Source organism: Ictidomys tridecemlineatus, chromosome 3 (assembly GCF_052094955.1).
Source record: "Ictidomys tridecemlineatus isolate mIctTri1 chromosome 3, mIctTri1.hap1, whole genome shotgun sequence".
In the NCBI taxonomy this organism is placed as follows: Eukaryota; Metazoa; Chordata; class Mammalia; order Rodentia; family Sciuridae; genus Ictidomys; species Ictidomys tridecemlineatus.
The window spans coordinates 114,955,428-114,982,393 of record NC_135479.1 but is presented as its reverse complement, the minus strand read 5'-3'; the positions used below and the strand labels follow the sequence as shown (position 1 = coordinate 114,982,393).

General features: G+C 33.5%; 1 protein-coding gene across 3 annotated transcripts; it reads right to left on the bottom strand.

Moving 5' to 3' along the window:
* Positions 1-591: 591 nt before the first annotated feature.
* Sec62 (SEC62 preprotein translocation factor) lies at positions 592-25,982 on the bottom strand. 3 transcript variants are annotated; one of them, XM_040270070.2, is made up of 9 exons: positions 25,719-25,982; positions 18,331-18,439; positions 17,313-17,418; positions 11,251-11,455; positions 10,929-11,021; positions 8,087-8,147; positions 6,153-6,272; positions 1,740-2,177; positions 592-1,125 (listed from the first exon to the last, which is right to left on the bottom strand). In XM_040270070.2, exons 1-9 carry the CDS (start codon positions 25,752-25,754, stop codon positions 1,055-1,057), a joined length of 1,239 nt encoding a protein of 412 aa, XP_040126004.1. In that variant the 5' UTR covers positions 25,755-25,982; the 3' UTR covers positions 592-1,054. The 3 variants fall into 3 exon arrangements, with proteins under 3 accessions (XP_040126004.1, XP_005332550.1, XP_040126003.1); XM_005332493.5 differs by having other exon boundaries at positions 592-2,177; positions 25,719-25,969; XM_040270069.2 differs by lacking the exons at positions 18,331-18,439; positions 25,719-25,982 and adding an exon at positions 13,730-13,806 and having other exon boundaries at positions 592-2,177.
* Positions 25,983-26,966: the final 984 nt, after the last annotated feature.

The window sequence follows — 26,966 nt, the reverse complement described above, 5'->3', positions numbered from 1 at the left end:
ATTTTATTTCTGAGAAACACTTTTGGTATCATTTCAATACCCCATAATAGGTATTATTGTTACTGGTGATTAAGAAGCTCAGAAGCTCAAATTTTATATATCCTTAATTGTGGAAATAAAGCAAAAGAGATCTGCAAATGTGAGGGGGAAATACCCAGGCACTAAAATCAACATTTGCTAAGAGAAAATTTGAAATGATTGCAGCCTTGACAGTATTGCATTAACATGGAAGAGCCACACTTCTAGCCACTTACAGGGAATACTATTAAAGAAGCAATCAAGCCATGTTTGATAGGATGTTTCAATATACAGAAAAAGTATTTTTTCATAATTATAAGAATTTAACATCTTTAGTCAAACACTTGGATGGGAAACAACCTAAAAAAATTAAAGACCTACTCCACTTATTTCAATAACAAAGCAAATTGCTCTGTGACTGAAGGAAAATAATTTAATATTCACTATCACTTTGAGAGTATAACTCCAAGGAATGATTATGCTCATAAGTAAACAAGGCTCTTCTATGATTTGAAACATAAAACCAAATTACAAAACTAGTTTGAAGCAATTAGAGTCCAATGGTTCTCTATGTTTTCTTTTATAGCCTTTATTTTAAATTGATATTTTAGAACAGTAAATTATCTTTCACAGCAGGGCCTCCTGGTCTGGTAATACAGTACCCCATTTCTGAATGTAAAGTTTTAAAATAAATCAAAATGAACATTAAGGCTTACAAACAGCTACTTTTAAGTCTGCTCTTATATTTAATAAGGATCAGTTTTTACTCATATTCAAATACATGGAATGTTGGCACAAAACTGAAGCTGCTGTAGAAAGATCACAGGTGTTCTGTGGGTTATCGAAACTTTCACTTCTCTAAAAACATACCCTTACATGGTCTTAATTTTACAAATTTAAGTGTTGAGAAATGTCTAAATAATAAGTAACAATTAAAATAAAATGTTTTATTCGTAAATTATATACAGAATACGCTTTACGTTACAAGGAGATGGGGAAGAAGGTAGGAGAGCCATCACCTTCCAACCAATGCTGTTCATGTTCTCAACTGGAGATGACCATCTTTCTCTGAATCAAACGTACAAATCAGTTTGGATTTCCTAAGTTGGAAAAGGAGAATTTGCAGCTAAACTAGAAGTGCTGCTGCATTGTTATTAGTTGGCTTGTTTCCACGAAATGCTTTTGAACCCTGCTAACTCAGAATCTTAAGAAATTTCCTGGTATAATTTTATGATGAAAAACAAAAGCAAACTATCAAGAACAAAGTGTTACGCATTTCATTCTAAAGAAACTGTGAAATGGCTACATAACTCTGCATAATTTGAAACGTTGCAATTTCTTTATTCCTTCTAAAGTTATTTTGATTAGTCTAACAGTAAAAAGCCATACAACTATCAAAAATGCCCTTAATCTAAATCTCATTGTGGAAAATGCATCTTTGATAACTATCAAAATGAATGAGACCTACTTACTGTAAAATTATCAAATGGATAAACTTATTAATGGCTTTAGACTGTAACAATAGTAGTACCAATAGTCTATAAAATGAACTGAATAACTGCTTGGATGTCAAATACATTTCAGTAAATGGATATAAAGAATGCTACAAATAAGAAGTGTACATTATGATGATCAGCCAACATAGAAAATCCAACCTCTTGCCCTTATTCAGTCCCCAAATTAGTCGAATTATGATTTTTCATGTGAAGATTTAGGTATCTCTCCATCATTGTCTTCTTCCTCCTCTTCTTCACAATCCCCATCTGTTTGCTGTTCCAGTTCCTCTTTTGTAATCATTTCAAAATCATTCCCATTTCCACTACTGTGTTGGGATCGGTCATCTTCTCTTCTGTCACTGTCTGTGTCTGAATGCCGTTCTCCACCAGAGCCTTCTGTTCCATGATTTCCTGGTCCTACTTTTCCCTCCTCATCTTCCTTTTTCTCACTGTCTGACTTTTCCTCACTGTCGGACTTCTGCTGTTTTTTGGTTTCAGATTTCTCATCTTTCTTTAAGTCTGCTTTTGGTCCTTTGTATTCATGTGTGTATAGAGGCCTGAAGGAGTCAATGAAGCCCACATCAGCAGTCAGATTTGGCAAGAACCAAAAGTGGTGCCTTCCTCCAGTTATGAGCCAGATGATGAGAAACAAAATGCAACGAGCTGTGGGGAGAAAAATTTCTTTGAATAATTCAAACACTGAATCAGGGAGCAGGGAATATTTGTTAATAAAATGCTGGGAAAACATTTAGTTTTATTTGCACATTTCATGCACCTTAATATGAGTTTTTAAATCCTGTTTAGATAGTTTAGCATCTATCAAAACATTCTCATGGCAGAACATTCTGCTCTGAACTTAAGTGCACAATGCTGAAATGCCACTCCCAAAAAATTACTTTTATTTTTTCATCTGGGTATTGTTCCATGGACATACACTTATGATTTATGTAATTTGTGATGTTATACTCTAAAAAACAGCAGTCAGTTGGAAGTTTAAGCATTCATGAGACCACTGTGTAAGAAATGAAAAAAATATGAGTAAGAAATGAAGTATATCCTAAGAAAAAAGGCTTTATAAAGGAAAAAGCAGGGCTGCTAAATTATGACTTTTCTAAATCCTAGGTACTTTTGCCTTTGTAGGGCACTTCCTTTATAAAAAATAAACTAAAATTATATTTTACATATGTAATGGTACAAATGCAAAATAATACTGCAGTCTACTAATATATACAATCATATATATACACAATCTACCACTGGGCTATTTCTGATTTTAAAATAAATGAAAACATTTTTGAGGGTTGCACAAGGTATAGTAGGCATGCACTTACATGGCCTAAATGCTTCTCTAAAAAATCAAGGATAGGTCAACCCTGGAAAAAGAATCCTAGCATCTATCTTCTAATCTATTTGTTTTACTAATTAGGTAAGTTATATAATTTTTGCTTATTTAAGGACCAATTCTCTCAATAGTAAGAAACAATATAATACTAATAAAAGCAAGGGAGTTTATGTATGTTTTATGACATTACTCTTTTAGAACAATATATTATGACAAAACTGAGATAATGAAATTTTACAAACTCTAATACTTCATGTAGTTTTCTATTAATTTACCAGTTATGTATGGCTCAGTGATTTTTCTTTTATAAAGACCATAATGATTATATAAATGTTATAGGCTAATCAATTGATACTTTTTTTTTCCTTCATGACTATATATCACTGTTTCATATAAAGCCTCAAAAAAGTTTGTCAATGCTTCTTCCATTATTTTGTTTTGGAAAAATAAAAAAACAGTTACAGCTATGCCTTGATTTTTTAGAGTAGCATTTAAAAATAAACTACTTTATTTATAAAGTAGTATTTTATTTTCACAAGAATATAAATACGCAAAAAGAATGTTGTTAGAATCTTTGGTGGTCCAAACAGAAAAAGTAAATGTTTGAAATTATGACAAGAACAAGTTCCATGATAGATTAGAGAGAAAATGAATAACTTTTAAGAAAGGCTGAACATTTTTTCTCCAAACACAATTATGATACTATGATAGGTTTTATAGGTTTATAAGACAGATGATTCATAATATGAAATCTTGTATCAAAACCTAAGAAAATTCAATATAGAAATGGCACAACTGGGCATGGCAGAATTCTAACATGCTTTACAGTTTTTTCTGCATATGGCATTAGATTACCAGGAGCAAAGGGAAGAATCACAGAAAAACTGTGACATGTACTGTAATACCATTTCTATACCAACAGTGACAAATTTTAGAAAAATGCCAAAAGTCTTATTTTAAATGGTGAATTAACAAAGCATATTCAAAGTAACAACAAATATAATTGAAAACAATATAATACTTCATAGAATATCAAAGTAATATCCATTTTATAAATGACTACAGATCAATACTATTCGAAAAGATATTTAGAGCTGCATTTTCTAACAGAATCAACATGTTGGGTTTGTTTCCTACTTGAATTTGCAAGGCTATCTGCTCCATATTTAAATCCACACGAACTTACTCTAGTTAGCTACTTCATAGGCTTAGATATTATTTCTTGGTCTACAATTGTGTTACCTGCAAAAGCAGCAGTGGATTTTCTCAAGGTGAATAAGAGGAAAGAAAAATGAAAGGTGTGTGGAGAAGGCCTCACTTAAGCACATCACAGAGGAAAAAAGGAGGCATATAATCATGTCAAATTAAAGAGAGAGGGGCTGGGGTTGTGGCTCAAACAGTAGACTGCTTGCCTAGCACATGCAAGACCCTGGGTTTGATCCTCAGCACCACATAAAAAATAAATAAAGATATGTGTCTGACTAAAAAATAAATATTATAAAAAAATTAAAGAAAGATACAGGATGAGCTTCTGGGTTCATGGGTGTGCCACCAACCCAGGACATCTTGATGACCAGGATGAAGGGATGTGCAAAGGGAAACTGCTTAGCTATAGTAGTAATGCTTTATAAAAATGAAAACTTTTTTTTATAGACTCTTACATGCACCCAGTTAAGATAATCTTGGTCCAATTCTGTCCTCTTAACAACAGATATTAGGTAAATAATTCGGGTGTTATTTTTTCTTCTATAAAGAAGTACTTTTAGGGCTTGGTGGAAAAGCTGATTTGTCATTTGGGAAAAATAATCAGAAATTCATATCATATAATAGCATACACTCCAGTTAGATCAAGGAATTCAATGTAAACTACTTTAGATAAGCTGAGAAAAATTCATTTACCTTTCCCAAAGTAAAAACTGCTCAGTCTACAAGGAAAAATCTTCAAAGACTAGGATTAAAAGTAACATTTGTTGCTTCCCCCCCAGATTAAATAATATGCCCCTTGTAGAAAAATACAAGTTTAAGTAAGAAAATGAAAATCATAACTATCATACCTTCCCTGGTGTTTTGAGTATTAATGTTAAAAATGTTAATGTTAAAAAGAAGAAAGCTTTCCAATTAAACAAGCAAAAAAATACCTCATTATCTTATTATACTATTTATAAGTGATGAAAATTTATTAATCATTTATATTTTATTCTCTTTTTCAAAGGATGAAAGAATGTTCATGTTCTCTATTCCCTAATATTCAGGTCCTTTTATTAACTGATAAGATTAAATGGTGGGCTGGGGTTGTGGTTCAGTCGTGGAGTGCTTGCCTAGCAATGTGCGAGGCACTGGGTTAGATCCTCAGCACCACATAAAAATGAATAAATAAAGGTATAAAAAATGTTGTATCTGATTAAAAAAAAAGAGTAGATGGGAATCTTTTTTTGTCTGCCTTGTCAGTTTATTGCCTGTTCTTAATTTTGTTTTTTTGATGTGAAAAGGGTTTTTAAATTTTTATGTGATCTAAATCTATTAGCCCTTTTGATCATCTTCTTGGCTACAGAAGACACCAATTTATTTATGTTTTCCTGTTTGATGTTTAAAACATTTAATTTCTCGATGTATCTAAAATCTATTTTGGTACCTGAGTAGAAATTACCAATTTCCCCCAAAGTGGCAAATCATTTGTTTAGAACAAATAAAACCTAATCTTACCATATATAGCCTGGCCATAGCAGAATTCTAATATGCTTTATTGAATAAAAAGCACAGAATTTAAATATTTAATATAAGCTGCATTGGCCTTGTTGAAATATCAAAGTGTTTTACTGAATAATAAATCATTGCAAAAATAATAAATTCCTGCTGTAGTTAATCTTTAAAGCAAACCCTTTTCAGATTAAAATATAATAATGTATTATTTATTTCAACATAACTAAAAGGATAAACTTAAAATGTTTTACCATAAAGAATGATAAGGTAAGCAAAGTGATATATATATTAATTAGCTTGATTTAATCATTAAAACACCACATTGCACCTCATGGTATAATCATGATTTGTCAATCAAATGTAATATTAATCAAAAAATTAAAAATTAAAAAAATCCAGTAATCCTTTCTTCAGATTAGACCCAAACTAATCAATTCTGAGCCACGTTTTGGGATTTAACCCAGAGAGTAGAATCATGTAACTCTTGACATACCTATGTTAAGTTTGCTATTAAGTTTTACTAAAGTTCCAGATTATATTTCCAACTGCTCAATATCTACCTTACTGAGGTTAGTTTTACTACTAGTAATACTTACCAACAGCAAGTAGAAGAATGCTGGCTACAAAACAGCCTGCGCCCACACTGAGGTAATAAACACCTACTCTCATTTCTGCTGGCCAAAGAGGGAAGAGTGTGGCTGCTATAACTGCAATCACTAGAACAAGAAATGACAAAGTTACATAGATAACTTCTAGAATAAAAATTTAAATGACTTGGTAGTAACAACAGAGAACATATTTTTTTGAGGAAAAGCTAAGAACAAAAAATAACACCCCAACAAACCAAAAAAAAATAAATAATTAAATTCTAAAGACGCTATCATAGAGATTGTGATTCTAGGGTGGAGCTCTGATATTCACAGACTCAAGAAGCTCACCAGCTGATTCTGCTACAGACTGCCTTTTTAAAATCAGGCGTACTGTATATAAGTATCTCCAGTATTAGTAGGTCTTTAGAACAGTATTCAAATTCTAGCTCTATCATTTATAAGCTAAGTGACACACAGCAAGTTATTTAATCCTTTTCAGGCTAAGTTACTTTAGAGTTAATCAGTGCTGTTCTAACTTCTTAGATGATGTTGTAAGGATGAGATGATATACTATCTGTAAAATATTTAGCAAAGTGACTACTACATTAGTAGTAATCAATAGTTATTAGCTATTTGGATTTAACAGTTTCTACTCTTATCATTAGAGTTGTTTTGAATGAAGTCCTATGATATCATATTCACCAATATTATTTTAATTAATATCTATTTTTCTATTTGTTATATCATTCTTCCCTACCCACTCCTACCCTGAACTTAGAGAAATATACTCATGTTTAAAAAAACAAATCAGAAGGTATAGTGAAGACTACATCTTCGTTTAATTCTTGTTCTACTCCATTTCTGAATAAATATTATTCTTCTGCAATTTCTTTTAAAATTAGATATATTCCAGATATCTTTCTTTCTTTTTTTTTTTTGGATACTGGGGATTGAATCCGGGGGTACTTAACTACTGAGCCACACCTCTAGCCCTTTTTTATATTTTTATTTAGTGACAGGGTCTCCCTGAGTTGCCTAAAGCCTCGCCAAGTTGCTGAGCATGGCTTTGAACTGGCGATCCTCCCATCTCAGCCTCCCAAGATCCTGGGATTATAGGTGCATGTCATCACACCTGGCTATTCTAGATATCTTTCAATCAGTGCATACTAATTCTTTAAAAGATACATGGTATTCTACTATACTGTAATTTATTTTACCCTTTTCCTATTAAAGAACTTGAATTCTGTTCAGTTTGAACCTCTAATAGATATCAGTGCAAATATTCTTGTACATATACATCTGTGCAACTGTGTTTGTGTAACAAAGTGAATTCCTTTAAATGGAATTATTAGGCCAAAAGATATAGGCATTTAACATTTCAAAGATTATATGCTAGTTTATGCTCTTAAATATAGTCTGAAGGATTTGGATTAAAATACGCAACACGTAAATGCATATGCTTGTGCAACTACACGCATAAAATTGGATAAATTCCTACAAGTATAATTGAAGGGTTAGACTATATGCATTTAAAATTTGAAAGATATCCCAAACTGACCTCCCTCTAAAATTAAAGCAATGGATATACCTGTCAATTATTGGAGAGACCTTCTAACTAAGACCTTCATTCTCAAACTCTATAATTCCTTTAATCACTGTTGCTTTATTTTGTATTTGAGCGTGATTAAGTATCATCCATGATTGGTTATTGTAATGCTTTATCTGTGCACTACCTTACCATTTTTCTACCAAGTTGTTAATCCCTTAAAGATCTTCATTTTAATGTATTGCAAGTATTTTCCTTAGTTTACCATTTATCTTCTGACTTACTCACTTTGAAACGATAACTTTTATATTTAGAAATAATCTCCTTTGTGGTTCTGCATTTGTTTCCTAAATTTTAGATTACACTTTAATGCTACTTACATCCTGCTACTTACCAAGAATTAATCCCATGACAAATGTTTTAATGTGAACTGGGTCATAGATCCACACATAAACCTAGAAGAACCAAGAAACCTTAGTGCTTACAAGTTCTAAGGTCACAATGGAGAGTAGGTCTTTTTTTTTTTTTTTGGTAATACTAGGGATTGGAACCCAAGGCCTTGTGCATGCTGGGTGAGTACTTCACCACAGAACCACACCCTCAGCCCTTTTTAAAAATTTTTGAGACTATCTTGCCAAGTTGCCCAGGCTGACCTCAAACATGTGATCCTCCTGCCTTAACCTCCTGACAAGTTGGATTACAAGTGTGCACCACTGCATCCACCATAAAGTTTATTTCTACATTTAAGGACCTCTAAGGCAGTCACCAACATCTTAATATATGAGGCTTACTTTCTAAGAAAAATTCCAAAGACTTTCCCTTCAATAATAATGGTTCCTTTGGCATTCATTCAGTTAGAAAATGATCATAAGAATGCTGCTTGTTTTGTACATACTTCCATGCATTTGATAATTTGTTTATGTGTGCAAATCACTGTTTATTCAAAATAAGGATCAGCAATTATCAATCCTTTTGTTCCTATGTAATAATGGATCTGTTTGGGCTAAGAACATAGTTAAGATTCCAGCCAAGCTTTACTAAGATCCAACAGCTCTAAACTACATCTTTTTCTCTCCTACTGACAACAAAGAACCACTATCATGCTTGGAGAACATAAAGATTCAGTGACTCCCTGCAATAATTTCACTGTCCACTCCTTCAAGGAGGGTTTTTAGCCCACATGTAGAGAACCGCTGTTTTAAAGCTTGATGTACTTTTAGCAGGCAATTTTATACAACAGAACATCATTCAGATTGGAGATATGTTCAATCATCATCCATAACTCTTAGTTTTATTTCTTAATTTCTACAAATAACAGAATTCTTTCATTTCCTATTTGACCAGAACTCTTTCTGTCCTTCCAACTTGGTTCTTCTATTTCTAACACCTGGGGTTCTACTTCAATCCCTACTTTATTCTTTACAATCTCCCTGGAAATAAGTCCATAGACATTACTTCTGCTACTTACCATTCTAAATAAATATATTAAGAAAAAAAGACATTTCCTACCTTTAAAAATTGTGGAATACATGGTGGTTTCTAAGAATAAAATCTAGTCTTTTCAGGATGGCAAGCACCCATGCTTTTGCTCAGCTTGCTTCCTTCCCTAACAGACATAAATTCTTTCTGGTTCACTTGGCAATCTGCCTGTCAGCCTTGAAGGCTCAGCTGTGTCCAGGGTCTTTAAACCCTACTTGTCCTTTCTAATTAGTTTTTGAATAACAATTCCTAATTGTTAATCTTACACCATTAATGCTTACCATTCAACAAAGTAACAGATTAAAATGCTTCTGTGTTTGATAGACTGCTAAGTGCTTCTGTGTAGAGAATTTCATTGTACTTACCATGCTATTCCCAGCACCTATAAAAATAGCTGGCATATAGCTAATGCTCAATGCTTAACTGATGGTACTAGTGCACTTCTATTACAAGGGTTCTTAACCAAACTTTTGTCTTTTTTTTTTTTTTTGTACATTGTGTTAAACCCAGGGCCTCTCACATGGTAGACATCAACCAAGGTTCTTAACCATTAAAATTACCATAAGATATTTGTATGCAGATGCATACCCATGCCCCCCCACCTTCTGTTTAAGAAATTTAAGATTCTCATGCAAATATGTTTGCGAAAAGCCTAGACAGAACACGTTTTTAAAAAAAATATTTATTTTTTTAAAATAAAAAAATGAAGATATTGTGTCCACCAGTTTAGGTGGACACAATATCTTCATTTTACATTTATGTGGTGCTGAGGATCGAACCCAGTGCCTTGTGCATGCTAGGCAAGCACTCTATCACTGAGCCACAACCCCAGCCCTCAGAACACATATTTTTAAAAAAGCTTCCCCAAAATTTCAAACACATAGCCCTAGAAGCCAGTATTTTATATACACTACTTAATGTTTTAGTAAGAAAGAATAAGCCCTGAAATTCACAATAGCCCAATTGTATATAACTAATGTTTTTGTATTGGTTAAGTAACTACATTAACCAATGTAATCTTCCTGGAAGGTTGCCACCACACAAATTTACAATTATAAGATACAATAAAAGCTAGCTCCTTGAGCAAAGCATCAAATAATGTTGAAAATTTTAGGTCCCTCAAGTGATGTGTATAAGAGACAGAGATCAGTCGATGTCCCCCATTAACTACTCTGTTCTTTTTTTCTTCGATAATAATGAAAATTGCAAGTTTAGCTGGGCAAATGATCATTCAGCATAAAAAGTGCATATCTAAGACTTTATTTCAGGTAAGTATAACCATGTGACTAGATTCTAGTCAGTGGAATTCAAGCAGAAATAAAATTGCCAGCTTCTTGGACAGTGTCCTTAAGAGGCCTTCTTAAAAAGAAGCATGGTTTTTCACTCTTTTCCTCTTCTGGATATAGATATCCAGGTTGGCAATCATTTTGGATCATGAGGCAATCTTCAAAGGTGAAAATAAAGGAACTTAGGTCCAGTATGGAGCTGCCCTATCTCTCTAGATTACACTAATGAAAAAGAAATAAGCAACTATTTTGAATTAAGCCATTATTTCTTTAGGTTTCCTCTTATTCACATGAATTGTTTTTTTTAAAAATATATCTAAATTCAGAGAAACTGATTCTAAATAGCTTTTATATACTTAGGTGCATGATTAGATTTATCTAATTATTTCTTTTCTTCATGAAGGCATCAAAAATTTTACTAAAAATTTCCATGAAAAACTGGATTTCTAAGCACAGGCTATATACTCTTACCTCATTTCCATCCAGAAAAACTTGATCATCATGTGGCTCAAGTTTGAATTTTTTCTTCGTTTCCTTCTTTTTGGGAGTTCCTGGAGTTTCCTCCTATGAAAACCACAGGTGAATAATAGAAATAACACTTATTATCAAGGAAAAGCAATATAACATTCATATAGTCAAAAATTTTTTCACTATTAACACAAAAAATTCTTAACTATGATATTTATAAATAATCCCAATATAATCAGCTCAAATGGGTGCTGATATTTTAAATATGCTTATACCCCAGTAGATCAAATACACATCATTTTTACTTAATTTTAGTTTAATTTACTTTTTTGGATTCTTCCTTTTCACCATCTTTTTTTTTCTCTTTTTCCTTTTTTGTCTTTTCTTCCTTTATATTTTCTTTCTTATTCTTTTTGTCCTCTTCTTTTCCACTTTCAGTTTTTCCTTTATCTTTTTCTTTTTTTATGTCTTTATCATACTTCATTTTCATTACTTTTAGAGCCCGGTGGAAAAACTGCTTCTTTAAAAGCCTTAGGGGAAAAAAAGTATAACATTATATTCCCAATCTATTATACAGACATAGACTAAAAAGCAAAAAAGATCAAGACCCAAATAAAATGAGCAAAGAAAGACATAAATTAGCAACCCATAAATTACAACTAGTAAGCCCATGGAAATATACTGAACTACACCAACAGTCAAAAAACCTTTTACAGGTCAATTAGATTATATGAAAGTTGTCAAAACTCAATGATATTCAATATAATTTTCACTTTTAACTATTTAATTTAGGTATAAAAGAGATTATAGGTTTGTAATTACTGATATAAAATTTATCTCTAGGTCCTTTAAGAGTAAGCAAGACTAGCCTCATTTAAAGTTAAGTCTCAATGCCAGAAATGATAAAGAGGAAAATAGTGTAAAAATGTTAACAGATTAAAAGTGTGTCATGCCAAGTATGGTGCCACACACTTGTAATCCCAGCAACTTGGAAGGCTAAGGCACAAGGATTGAAAAGTTCAAGCCCAGCCTGGGTAACTTAGTGAGACACTCTCTCAAAATAAAAAATAAAAAGGGCTGAGAATATAGTTCAGTGGTAGAGTAACCCTCCTCCTGACTCCCAGTTTAGTCCTTAGTACAGCAAAAGAAAAGAAAAAAAGTGTGTCCATGATTTGATTAATTCTATTCATATCTCGTCACCATTTTTCTGGGTGTCTTATTTTTCTCCATGGACTTCACTATTCAGGCTGGCATTATGATGAGATATTTTCAATTAAGTAATGAATAATTAAATACAGTAAGATGAGATTTCTGGACTCTGATAAGGACTATCACATGATCAATTTGAAAAATATATTTGGCAAAATATTATGTATTCTTGCTTTTGTTAACTTCTCTCTATACACACTGTTCTTTCTTCTTTTTAGTAGTTATTATTTTTTTTTTTACATTCTCACCTCTGGACCTTTACACTGGCTGATCCTTTCATCTGGAATGTTTTCTCCCTAAATAAACATGTCTTTTTGTTTTACTGCCTTAAGGTTTTTTTCAAGTTTTCCCTTAACCTTAGTTGACCGTGTATAAACCACAAGCCCACTCCATCCTCTCTTCTGTTTCCTGTTATCCTATCCTTAGCATCTGTCTTCTTACTATATAATTTGCTACAACTGTTTGCTCTTTCACTAACTGTAAACTCTTCATGAGATCTTTTATTCATTTTTATGATAAGTTTAGAAGCTCAGCTGATCCCAATTTAAATCAACTTTGCGGTTGACAGTTCCTTTCTAACCTTATAATCCTACCAAGAAACTGGGTTACCCTTCTTTTTATCATTTATAAGCAACTTTTTCAAATCTTACATTCAAGCTTCTAAGCTCCTTATCTTTTTCTTCACTTCTGCCTTGATAATGTACAACTACCACAACACAATCTAGAAGCAAGGTCTCACTAGTACTCTCTGTACCCGCTAATCTACCTTTCTATTTACACCTCACAGGTGCCTGCTCTAGAACATCATGTCATTTGATATGGATGATCTTCCTGTCCAGATGACCACTTCTTTCTGGTCACTGTGTTATGCCCACTGGAGCAGTTATATTTCACCTGCCTGGCTGGGCTTCCATTTATAGCACATTAGGTCCAATCCATAATCATTACCATAAAGTTTACTTTTAGGTTTCCTCATCTGCCTATTCTATTTGTTCAGAAAATCTATTTAGCATATAATTTTGTAAATGTTACCATTAATAATTGCTATGCATATATATGTATATGTACACATATACATGTAAATAAAATTTGAAAAGAGAATTAATGATTAGCTACTTATAAACAGTAAGTAGGACATAATAGTAGTGGGGTGTTTGAATATAAAGGGGTAATTTATATTTTCTACTTCAGAATGTCTTGACAAATTTATAATGAACATATATTCCAATTCTGTTTGTGCCTTTATGTGATTTCCTAGAAGAAACATTTATCATCATTTAATCTGAAAATGAAATCTTTTTCATGTAATGTTAATTTAAAAAACCAGCATTTTATATTATAGTACATATTTCAGATGTCCACATAATAAATGTCCACATATTGAGCACATGTATACACACATAGATAATTTAAATGTATATTCTCAAATGGTAATGTGGTTAACTATAAAACAACATTATCAATAATTTAGGTTTTCTTATGTATCGTTTTCTTTATCTTCAGTTTCTGAAATTTATATCAGTGGAAAAAACTCTTAATAAAAATATAAGTAATTTAAGAAATAAACCATTGAACTTTAGTAAGAGGGAAAAAACCTTTTCCCCGATGAGCAGATACAGAAGGGCATAGGACAAGTAGGACCGTCTGTTTCTTCTGTCACTTTTCACTCTTCCTGCAAGGTTATCCCCACCCATGAAAGAAAAGTAGATTATTAACTTCCAATCAAATCATGTTGAAAATAATTTCACATTGAGTTAGGTTCAAATATCATCTTTACCACCTGACTAGCTAAATGACATTAGGTAAATAACTTAACTTCACTTGATTTCTAAAATGACATACCTATCTCATAGGGGTTTTTAGAATTGAGAACTTGTAACTGTTGAACATAGTGTCTGGTATACATAGAGTCAGTCAATAAATGTTATCATTATTGCTATGGCAAAATCTTCAACTGCAATTACTAGTTATGGGATACATACACATTTGGTTTCAAAGATCATTATAGCACTAGTCCATTTTGTACTAAGTACAATCATTGACTTATTCATTTATGGGTCTTTAGAGGATGTCTATTTCAATTCATTCTATGCCTAAAAATGTGAGATTAACATTATTTAACTTTTGTAATAAAATCAAAGCCTCTACTTATTTGGATTTACATATGAGATACAGAACAAATCATGAGCCCAAAGAAATATCTGCCTTGATATTTTTCACAGAACTACTTATACTTTCTTATCTCAATATATTCTATGCCTTCTCCTGGGAATAAATACCCCTTTTCTCTTTTTTGTTGGGTAACTGCCTATTTATGTTTCAAATTTTGATTAAAGCATTTTCTCTGTGAAATCATTCTTGACAGTTTCATCAGCTATTGTTATTAATTACAAATCTTTCCCAACAGATTAGAATTCTGTTTTCTGAGATAGGAAGCAAGTCACAGTAATTGTATTCCAGGGGCTTGTTTTACAATAGATATGTGATAAATACATGGTTGAGTGAATAAATGGTTTAAAAGCAGCTTGTAAAAAGTTTTAAAATTACTTCTGTATTTTTCCTCACTTCTTAAGCATTTTTTTTTCAGATTTAACAAATATTTATTTAACGCCTGGCATGTATTAGGTACTTTCACCTATGTATTAATGGTGAATTTTAATTACATGTCCCATTGTGCCAAGTGCTATGGAGAAACGATCCTACAACTATTTTCAGATTTAGATGCAAGAGATTAAAACACTAACACATATACTAGAATTCTAAAATGGTTAAGGGCCAAACTGGATGATACTAACTTGATAAGTCAGTATAATTTTAGAAACAAAAGTTAATATGAACTGGAGGACCTGGGGAATACTACATGGTAGAAGTAGGACTTGAAAGATGTGTTTGTAATATTGACAGGCAGATTGGATAGAGGAAAGAGAACTACTGAAGGAAAGTGGCAGGTTAGGATCACAGAAAGACCAGAAGAGCGAAAGAGTGTGACTCACTTGCACAAGAGTGAGGAGGACATTACTAGACTGCAGGTCAGTGATGCAAAATTTCACTGACACCTAGTTTGAACTAGTTTGCTAGTTTGAAGAGTTCACGTGTGCAGTAGGCCACAAAATGTACAGATTGTACTAGAAAAGATCTTTTTTTTTTTTTTTTTTTAACTATCCCACATTTTCCTGTTTTGTGTCTTTCCTCACACTTCAGGTGAAACTGGACAAGAATCTTACTGTGGTTTTCTCTATGGCTGAGTAGGAACCCATAAGGACTGGCCATCCAATCCTCAATAGTTATATTAGAAATGGCTTCTCTCCTTTATTTTAATGAAAAAAGGACAGACACAACATAAATGGAAATAACATATAAAATGAAAAGTGAGACCACCTCTATGACATTCTCTGAACCTAGGTCTTTGGAGCTTTTAAAAGTTTTTAAAATGGTTCCATAGCTCCTACAAGCCCTAATAGATATGGGCCATACTGGCTGCTCTCCTCAGAGAAATAGTCTCAGAGATTTAATATCCAAAAAAATTAGTATTGGCAAGTGACTCAATTGTAATCTTTGCTCCCTTAAAAGAACTATCATCTTGTTGGAGGAGATAGTCATAGTGCAGTGGTTGAGAGCATGGACTTTGAAGCCAGAATACTGTATTTAGAACCTTAAATCTTACCAGCTTTGTGACCTTGGGCAAGGTTCTTAAATTCTTCATGCCTCAGTTGCTGCATTTATAATTTTTACACCATATGTTAAAAAAAATTATTTTGAAGTGGACAGGGAGTTTGTATTTTGGAGCTAATTCTTATTAGACAAATTGCTGTAAGGAACAAGTAAATATCAACTGCACCACTGTTAGGGTATCCTCACCCAACAATGAAACGTACTGTTTCTGAAATGCCTATTAGTGATCTCTCATCTTTGACAACTAAGAATTTTAAGGAATATTTGATCCCAGTGGATCAGGACGCTGAGGTAGGAGGACTCTGAGTTCAAAGCCAGCCTGAGTAACTTAGTGAGGCCGTAAGCAACTCAGTGAGACCCTGTATCTAACTAAAAAAAAAAAAAAGGCTGGGAATGTGGCTCAGTGGTAAAGTGCCCTTGGATTCAATCCCTGGTGCCAAAAAATAAAAATAAAAAACAACCAAAAAAAAGATAAATATTTGATTTATTTAATACAACAGCTTAAGAAATCAGGCTGTGAAACAGTGGGTTTTAAGAGGATTCTCAGATGGCTAATATCTTAAGTGTTAGTAAACCCAATATTAATACCATATCTCAGCTTTTTTTTTTTTTTTTTTGCAAAAAAGTGGGATGGAACCATTATATACAGCTTTTTTCTTTTTCTTTTTTTTAAAAATTGTGCCGGTGTCATTTAGAAATCATTTATTATTAATCTTTGGTGCAAGATTAGGATGCATGGAATATTTGTGAATACACATTAATACACTGTGAAGATTATGTGGGGAAATGCTATGTATCCCTCCCTACGAACATGAAAAATAATCTAAAATCTCCAATTCTCAGATTATAAATATCAGTGTCATGAAAACAAAATTCGGTCAACATCTACTATTGAATATACTTAGTAAGTATTAACAAGTAAATCCATGGAGTGTCTGCAAAGAAAAAATATGTAATGTGAAAAATATGTCTATGTTACCAAATTGTACTGCATCCTGAATTCTCAAAGACAGGAAAGGTAGATGTAGTTGCCTTGATTTTCAAGGAATACTACATTAGTGATCATTAAAAACAGGGAAGGGTATATGGCTTAAGTTCTGGGCACAGACACTAAAAAACCAAGGATAACGGGGTAAAGGTGGGAGTTCATAACCCTTTTGAATCAAACTGTGAAATATGATATATCAAGAAAGATGTAATGTTTTGAACGACCAACAATTAAAAAAAAAAAAACAAAAAAAAAACAACCAAGGATAATAAGGATATAGGAATCCCTGCAAAAGTTTTAGAAAAACACTCCCAACCATTTGCTCTAAAAGAGAAAGAGCTTGTTCACTATAGACTTTGGCATATGATATATTGCTGACCCTTTAGTTTAGCAGGCCTGGCAATAGAGTAAAAGAGCTACCGTTAATGATAAAAAATAAGTAAAGAGCTATGGTGAAACTTAAAAATTATTTTGTTATACAAAGAAATAAATTTTGTTGTGCTAAGAAATAATACTACCTGTTGCAGTAATCAACCACAGACTCCCTTGTTGTAAATAAAGCTTCCTCTCCTTTCTTGGCCTTTGCCCACTTGGAATCCAAAAGGCAATCCACTGCTTTTGAAGCTAAAGAAGAAATTTATTATTTTAAATTTAGTATTCACTGGAACTTATGTCTACATAAACAATATTTCATAAGGCAAATTTCAACATTCTGACACAGAAAATGAAACCTAGCACAATGTAAAATTAAGTATAATATGACCGTCATAACAGTTCCTTAAAACCTCAATTTATGAAATATATTGATAAGCATCTTTTAAAGTAACGTTGTGAAATAAATGGCTCTCAGAAATACTATTTAAAACAAGGTAAATTAATAGGAAAATGTTTATGACAAAAATTTGCAAAATACTTGAATGCAACTATCACTCTTATCAAATACAGGATAAACAAACTCAAACACCTTCCTCTTTCTCCACACAATAATAAAAATTCTCATCAAATTTTACTGTAACCCACTGAAGAATAACTCTGTAAACAATCAACTACTGTCAGTAGAAATAGCTAAATGTTAGATTTAAAGTGATCAGTATGTCTATTTTTAAAAAACTCTGAATATCAAAATCATTAATATTACTAAAGAAAGAGAAGATACAGAATTTCTTCTCTATAATGGCAACTCAATTTTAATTGATAAAAAAGGCAACACAACCACTATTTATAAGCTATGGGCCCTATTATACACTACGAGAGTTTATAACAAAGTTGTACGGATAATATGAAGAACCAAAGCTCCTAGTTAGTTCCAAGTACACATACTATCAAGATAAAAGTTAATACTTCAGAATACTAAAAGTAAATCCTATTTTTAAAATTTCCAACAAATGCAATTAAAAAGAATAGGATAATCAATTGTCATATATTAATCACCAACTTTCAATAAACACACTTGGCAAGTACTTCTAAAACTTCTACAAAATCCAAATTTAGGTAACTTCATATGATATGTGCACTAATATGTTTTTATAATCCTACCAATAAAATAATCAACACGGTGACCCATCATATTGGTGGATTTTGTTGGACAGTTGAATCGAAGATACTTGGCTACAGCCTTCTCTTCTTTAGATGGTTCACCAACTTCCTGCAACGTAAGAATATTAATTTAATGTAATAATTTACTTGAGAAATTTATGCACTGAAGAATAATTTACAGATCTGTTCTGTAAATCTTTTCAAATGAACTACAGCCCTTGCTTCAGGCATTCTCTGGAGCTTGGTAATGCACAAAAAAGAGAAAAATAGAGATTTTTAAACTATATATTTTTTCAAATACAAATAGACAAGGGCCAGACCTGTCTGCTTTTTGGCATTTGAGTTGTTTTTCCAGTATGGTAACTACCAGTTCATCTTTTTAATAGTCACAAAACAATAATTTAAAAGATAAGATGTTGCCAATAGTAACAGTCCAAATATCAAAGTATAATGAATTAAGTGTAAAATAGCTACAACAACCAAAGTATGTACCCTGAATAATATGTATAGCCGATTGGGACAGTTCTCAAAGTAACCAAGGATAGCTGCCTCCAAGAAGTAGCCTTAAGAACTCCTAAGATGCTGACAATTGGTAGTCATTCCCTCCCCTTTCCTCTGTAGTTGCAGATACCAGGTATTGTCTGGGACTCCTTTCCTACCTTGCCTTCTTCTTTTCCTTAATAAAGATAAGGCAAAAATTAGAACTGCAGAAAACAGATATTACTATGTCATTTGAACATCTGGTTAATGGAAGCACACTCACAAAGTAGTTTTGAAAAAGCTTTAATTCTTCCCTGTTTTCTTCCATATCTCTCTCTAAATTTTCTATTATATACTTTGCCACTATCAGCTGTGAGTTATTTGTAGCAATAAAAATTAAAAGCTCAAACGACTCAACTGGAATGAAGATTACTATAAAAACAAAATACTCATGAAAAAAATGTTATTAAGATACGTACCCCAAAAACCCCAGAGTCCTAAAAAATTGCAAATTCAATATTTTAACACTCAAAAAGTTCACTAACATCTACATGGTTCATGATTTGAGTCTTAGCTATAAAATACATTTCCTGACATAATAAAAGGTGAAATTCCTTATTAGAATTTTTAAAACCATTTTATGTTAATATATGTTGACATCACATGTTAAATGACAGTATTTAATTGTATAATATACATGTGTAATAAACATGAGCTTCATCTATTAGTAAATATATATATTCATACAGCTGAAAAAATTACATAATAGTTGAAAATAATGATATATTAATGCCTTACAGAAACCAATTCTATTTTATAATCACGACTATACTCATTTTCCCCTCATCTGATACATCTGTTGTCAATTTGAAGATATATCTAATTGATAACTTGTTACTGGCATTAAAAATTGTGGGAGGAAAAACCATTCAAATATGTACTTCTTGACTGCTTATCCTATGATCTTCAGATGCTACTGTTAATACCAAACACAATTGTAAGGCATGACACCTTTCACTTTGGCACACAATCATCAAAAGAAGCAACTGCTATTTTCCAAAAGGAGTGGAAGAAATATATTTTAGATGTACACAAAGTAAAAGTGAGATAAATGTGGATAGGAACAGTTAAAAAGGATTTCTTGAAAGAAGGCACTGAATTTTGAAAGATGAATGAGTTTGGGGTAAACTGAATGAAAAGTATAAACATGGTGGACTCCAGGAGAGACCAGTTATGAAGCTCTGGGAGATTAATATGTATAATAAGTAATTTTTATTTTATTCTGTAAGCAGCAGAAAGACCACTAGTAATTTTTGAATAGAAGAGAATTAGAAAAATGTTTTAAATATTACTTTGGTGGTTTTGTGGGATGAATTTGAAAACAACAACAACAAAAAACTCATAAAGCATGGAAACTAGTTAAAAGACTACTACAATATTCAAGTAAATGTGATGTGATGCCAGACCAAGAACAGGGGGAAAAAAATGTAGATATCTGAAACATTACAAACATAGAATAAATAGGACTCAATTATAAAGAATGAATGAAAAGGTTAGTTAAAGGTATGTAGGTCAACAGAAATGATAGTTTTTCAATAACAGAAAGGAAACTGGGAAGAAGGTAATTCTGGAGAACAATAATGTCACTTTGACATGGTATGTCAATATTCATACTAACTCAATTAAAACACTTACTGATTACAGATAAATGTATTAATCTTCTGAGAGATAATCAAAGTAGTACATGTAAAATTGGGTTAAATATCAGGATACATAAAAAGATGAAAAGTTGATTCTATTATGCAATAGGGAATTTTGTATATAATGTATACACAAAATTTTTAAATCTCATTTAACAATTAAATTCAAGTTAGCCAAGTTTTCCACAACTGCATACCCTCCCTGGAAAGATACTACTAAGAAACAATGATCAGAAGAGATTTAGAAAATATAGGATTTAGATAATCTCTCCTAACTAGACACAGAATTACTTGTCCATTGATACTTTAGTATCAATGGACAAGTAATAACAATTACAAGTATCAATAACTTATAATTGTTATCTGTATTATAATATGGATTGCCTTTATGAAAACAATGCAATTTGTTATCTCCTGGGGCTTTGACTATGAGAAGTTGGTCATACAGGGGATCCTATATGATGGCTTTATTCTGTTTCCCAGCTGCAGCCTAAAGAGGGTATAAAATAGTCTAACTTGCTTCTTGTTTATACATTGAACTATAGTATCTTCCCTGTGTTCCCTTTTGATACGAACAAAATATTAACATTTCAAGGTTTATAAAAAGAAATAAAGGCCTTTTAGGAAATTAGCACCCACTAATGAAAAGGAAACCAGCCCATCAACTCTGAAACAAAAGGAGAGAAATTTTTAGACAAAAAATTAGAATGTGTTAGAATGAGGACGTTAAGATCCAACAAGTTTAGCTAGACTGCCTTTCTTTGCACCCAAATACCAATGTGCTAATTGCTGTAAACCACTTTTAAATTCAAAGTTTGGTTAAAACACTCTTATAAAATTGTTTAATGGGCTGGGGATGTGGCTCAAGCGGTAGTGTGCTCGCCTGGCATGTGTGCGGCCCGGGTTCGATCCTCAGCACCACATACAAAGAAAGATGTTGTGTCTGCCGAAAACTAAAAAAAATAAATATTGAAAAATTCTCTCTCTCTCTTTAAAAAAAAAAAAAAAGATTGTTTAACAAAAACTATTTTTACTTTAGAAAAACATCAACAAATACTACAATGACAAAGGTTACCAATTTCATTATTTTAGCCAAACACTTAACATTTTTGAGGAAAAAAAATTAGATCCAGAGTAGGTAAACATGGGTTTTATCTTACAGAATTTCTGTTACAGAAGAATTTAAAAACTATATCCAATAGAATGCCTTACTTGATCTGTCAATACTCAACTGAGCAAAAAAGAAAAAGGCTCAAGTTTACAAACTGTAAATTTGTACACAAAGACACAAAAAAGACAGTATAAAATACTTGTGAAAATGCCAACAATAGGTTAACAGAATAAAATCTGAAAGCTGGAAGGGACCTAAGGTAAATCATTTGCTCAAAGTCACACAGCTTTGTATATTGACTGTATTAGTATCCTTCTGTAACACCTCCAATTCACTTCTATTGTATTCTCTCTGTAACAACAGGTTTGTTAGGTAACTGCAAAACCCTCCATTAAACCTGTGTGGGGAGATTTCAGACTTAGGACTATCTTCCTGGGTTCCTTCTCTTTTCTTCAGAAGGTCCTGAGAAGTAAGACCTGTAGTCTGGCTCTATGGTCCAAAAGTTGCTATTTTCTTTCCTTTCCTGAAATTAAGCACAGCTTATGATGTGTCAGGGGTTTAGTGCAAGGAAGACAGCTAAGTCCAACAAAAATAACTGATGGAGGTTATAAAAGTTCTAAGAACAAGTAAGCCATTTAAATGTCCCAAACTCAACAAGATATACACATATGCAGAATTCTGGATGAGATGATTCCCTTTAGCTGGGATAAGTCATATTAAGTCTTTTTGTTGTACAATTTGATATATAAAGAATCAGGATTTAAGTATTTCTGAATAACTTACTTTTATCAATGGTGAGGTAGAAAGAATATTCAATTGGGAATTAGAAGATCTGTCTAAAACTAGTTTTACTATCTTGATGAGCAATCCTGGTTATATCATATAACCTCACTGGACATCAGTTTATCTATAAAATGACGGCAGGCAGTACACTCTAGGCCCATCATCTATTTTTATATCAGACTAATTGGTGAAGAAGTTTCAAAAAAAATTTTACTAGACTATTTTCAACTCTTAAATTTCATGACAACAGGATTCTAAATCAATGCTTCTAGTAAGCAGCTCTGTTAAATCTGCACGAAGTTACTGTATTTCTTTAAAAACATACATAATTGCATTTCTTAAATAACTTAAAACTCTATTCAAATTTTTCATTAATTTGGATTGATATCACTCTTATTTGAGAATCTCCATCATTAAAATTTGTTCATCATGTCAATGAACATGTGGCTCACTTCAGGTTTTCAGTCCTAGAAGGAAATGTGACAATAGTCTTCTTGCTTCCAACTTTGATGGGACACAAGAATCTGAAATTATGCTACACTAGAAAAAGCAAATGAATTAGCTACTACTTTTTTTTTTAACCCTGAGCTTATTTTATTGTTTATACCAAACATCCTCCCCCAAATTACAAATTATAATTCAAGGTTACTGAATCTACTTAACATAAAATCTTTTCTAGAAATGAATAATCATGAAACATCAAATAACAGGAAACAGGTGTTATTGTAGAATACTCTGCTTTGAAGTCCTACAAAGAATCTTTTCTTTAACAAACTCTGAACTTTGTCATTAATTTGATCTTTTTATCTCATGTGATATCAATAGCATAGAGTTTCTGACTCTCTGGTAAGGAAAAAAAAGGGGGAGTTGACTAGGACAGTGTATTTTTATAAATTTGTCAGAATTTTAATGACATAAAAGTACCACTCCAAGATCTTCCACAAATATTCTACACAGTTATTTTTAAAACTGTGATGAGAAAATAACATATTTTCATTTTGCAGTATGCAGAACTAATTTTTAACAATCAGATCCTGAAATAAACAATAGAAAGTAAGTAGATACACTTTCTGTAACTCACAATCTAATGTTTATTTACTGAATAGATAGCTGTTACTCAATCTTCACTACATTGAAAAGTGTTTAACAAAAAACAAAATAATAATCCAATCTAGTTCTTTGTCCTAGGGGAGGATAAGAAGGAAGAGGTTGTGCACCACACACTTTTTGTAACATTTATAACTTAGTAAGTACTTGATTTACCTACTGTTTTCACAGCAACTGTATAATATAATCTAAGGTTTAAAACAATTTTTTTAAAAGGTAAAAAATCCCTTACATATGCAGAAAATTGAGGTTAAAAAGTAACTTGCTCAAAATTACTCTAAAAATTGGTGGAGCTTCAGTACAAAGAGGCACAGTGGCAAACACTAAATTTCTGGGCCACTACCTCTATAGTACTATACTATATTCACCTACCTTTTTATCAGCAACTATTCAAAAAGTGAATTATATACCCTTCCTGACAATATTAAGGTGCAGTTTAAACTGTAAAATAGTGTGTGTGTGTGTGTATATATATATAATATATATATTATATTTTTAAAAATTTGTTCTAATTAATGACACATGATAATAGGATGCATTTTGACACATCATACATAAATGAAGTATAACTTCTCATTGTTCTGGTTATATGTTATGTAGAGTTACACCATGAAATCATATATGCACATAGGGTAATTCTACTATCCTTCCACCCCCCATATCCACTTCTCCTCTGTCTAATCCAAAGTACTTCTATTCTTCCCTAGCCCTCCCCTTATTGTGAATTAGCATCACATATCAGAGAAAACATTCAGCCTTTGTTTCTTTGGGATTGGCTTATTTCTTTTAGAGTATGAATTCAAAACTCTTTGAATTGTTTGTAAATACAGCTTACAAACAGTGGGTATTCATGGGCACAAAATTTGTGTTGTCTTGCAAGTATAAGGAGTACAGTAAGTACAAATCTGACAACTTCCAATAAAATTTTGGTAAAATGTTGTCTATATAAATCAGTAACACTAAATTTCAAAAGATCAGGAATAGTATGAATAGAAACTTCTAGCGATCTTAAGCCCTTGTCTTCAGACCTGTCTGAACTTGGAATTTGCCCCTTTGGTACCCTGTTCACAATTACTTTTTTTTTTTTTTTTTGCCAAACTGCAAACTTACTAGATCATTATCTTTTTTCAGAGTACTTGAAAGACCACTTTAAAAATTTTTAATTTAAACTTTAATTGCTCAAAACACCTGTAAGAGGGCCAAAAAGCTGATAAACAAAAGTGCAGAGAATATAAATAGGAAAGTCACTCTATTCGAGGAACAGAAAACAGTAAGTGTCACAACTGGAGATTAGTATAACTGACAACTTTACTACATGCTATCAATTTATGATGCTTTTGATTTCTCAGCATATGAACTGCTGAGACTAATAAACATCTTGAGTCCAAGATGCTCAACATATTTAATCCTCTTGACAAAGAACAACAGGGGGAAAATTGCTGGGAAGAAATGCACAGATGATATGCATGTGGAATGAGGGAGGGATGTTATGTAGGTTATGAGGATGACAAACTGGCATGTGAAAGGTTTCTGGGTGCCACCAGCTCATTGCAGCACCAGCGAGGTTGTGTTTGTTTACAACGTGTCGCCTGTAAGAAAGCCAGTAAGCTTCAAGTGGAACTATGAGGTTAAAATATTGAGGAAAAACGTAAACGCAACTGAACATCTGGATTAGGGGATCACAACCTGCGCCCCTGGGACATTTGACCAGGTCCAGGTCCTTCCTCCTCTTACCGTCTACGTGCACAAAGAACCTCTGCTTTAGGTCAGCCCTCCGCCTCCTTCTACCCCAATTACCGTGGCCTTAATTTCGTGATAGCTAAGGCGAGAGTCGATGGGTGAAGGGAACGGAGGAGGGGCCCCGGGGCGGGGTGGGTCCCTGTCCGAGCTCCGGAGAAGGCTGACCTGCCAGCGCAGGCTTGGGCCGGCGCCGCCACAGGAACCCGAGGCCCTCAGCCGCGTCTCCGTGGCCGGATTCCCAGAGCGGCGCCTCCTTCCTTCCCCTGCGGCTCCACCACCACCTCTGTCTCCGCGGTAGCCAACACCGCCCCACTTCAGGCCCCTCACAACGACACAGTCTGAAGCGGGATGCCTGGCGGCGGAACCCCACCCCTCCTCTCCCTCGCGCGCCTTTTCAGGAGGTCTTCCCCGCTTCCTCTACTTCCGAGCGCGCTGAAGCCCCCTACCCCTGGACTGGGCTTTGCTACCTGGATCCGCTTCTTGTGTCGCCTGCGTTCCGCCATGTTGGCCGCTCCGCCCGGTTCCTTCTGACGTGGAGCGAGGAGGGGGGGCGGTGGAAATCTCGCGAGAACGCGTCCTGGGGTCCGTTATGTAACCCGCCGGCGGGCGCAGGGAGAGAGGGAGGTCGGCTGCCCCAAGGGCCTGAGGTCCCTGGTAGTGGCTTCTCTTCCCTCCTCTCCTGTTGTTGTGGGAACTAGAGAATTCGCCAGAACCCGGAGGAAGTCAAGAGGTGAATCAGAAAATAGGAAGGCTGGGAAGAGAGTTCCGTTCTCGAACTTGACTGAGCATCTGAACTACCTGGGAAGCTACTAAAATGCAGATTCCCGGGCCCCGCCCCCTCAGAGTCAGGCTCAGTATATTTGGGGTGGGGCCTTTCACCCAACGGGATGGCTGAGACCTACCGAGTCCTAGAAACCTTTACCGTGGTAATTTCTATCGTGTCACCAACAAGCTTTATCTCACCTCTTTCAAATTTCATGAAATTCCATTTAAAAGATGAGAAGAACGAGGTAAATGAGGGGTGGAGATAGAAACGGACTCATCCAATGCGCAGGGCGAGACCCTAGTCAGTGATCTTTTCCCACGCGGCTTCCTGGTAGCAGCTCCTTTAAATAGATTAGGCTCTTCATGCCATTGTCCAGGGGTTTCTTTTTCTTTTTTTTTTTTTATTGTTGGTCGTTCAAAACATTACATAGTTCTTAATATATCATATTTCACAGTTTGATTCAAGTGGGTTATGAACTCCCAATTTTACCCCGTATACAGATTGTCCAGGGGTTTCTTAAAACTCACTTTTAGAATCCTGAAGTCAGGGAGAAAGAACCCAGGGAAGTCTAAGATGAATAGGAGAAAGATCCCAGGAAGTCTGGTGGATTATTATTATGGACTATTGGTATTTTAGAGCCACCGAAGACCAAAGAGAGGGGTTTAAATAGCTAGCGCTTAGATACAAAGTCCCATGACTTTATGGAGATTTTAAACCATTTTTAATTGCAGAAAATTGGGAAAATAAAGGTGAGATGAAGAAAAGTTTAATTGTACCACTCAGATGTCTCTTAGTCGTTTAAATTTTCTTCTAGTATTTATTTCTACTTTGTGTGTGTGCATGCTTGTGGATATGTTCTGTTTACATATTTTCCCATTCCCCAAAAAGATCACATGCAATAATGGTAGCCTGATTTTTTCCTATTAATCTAATGTTGTAAGCATTTATT

Coding starts and splice junctions, on each gene's coding strand:
- Sec62 (XM_040270070.2), bottom strand. CDS start 25,754: ATGGCGGAACGCAGGCGACACAAGAAGCGGATCCAG. Junction 11,456..17,312: donor GTGGTTGATTACTGCAACAG/GTAGTATTATTT, acceptor TTTTCCCCTAAG/GCTTTTAAAGAAGCAGTTTT. Junction 2,178..6,152: donor CATTCTTCTACTTGCTGTTG/GTAAGTATTACT, acceptor TTCTCCCCACAG/CTCGTTGCATTTTGTTTCTC.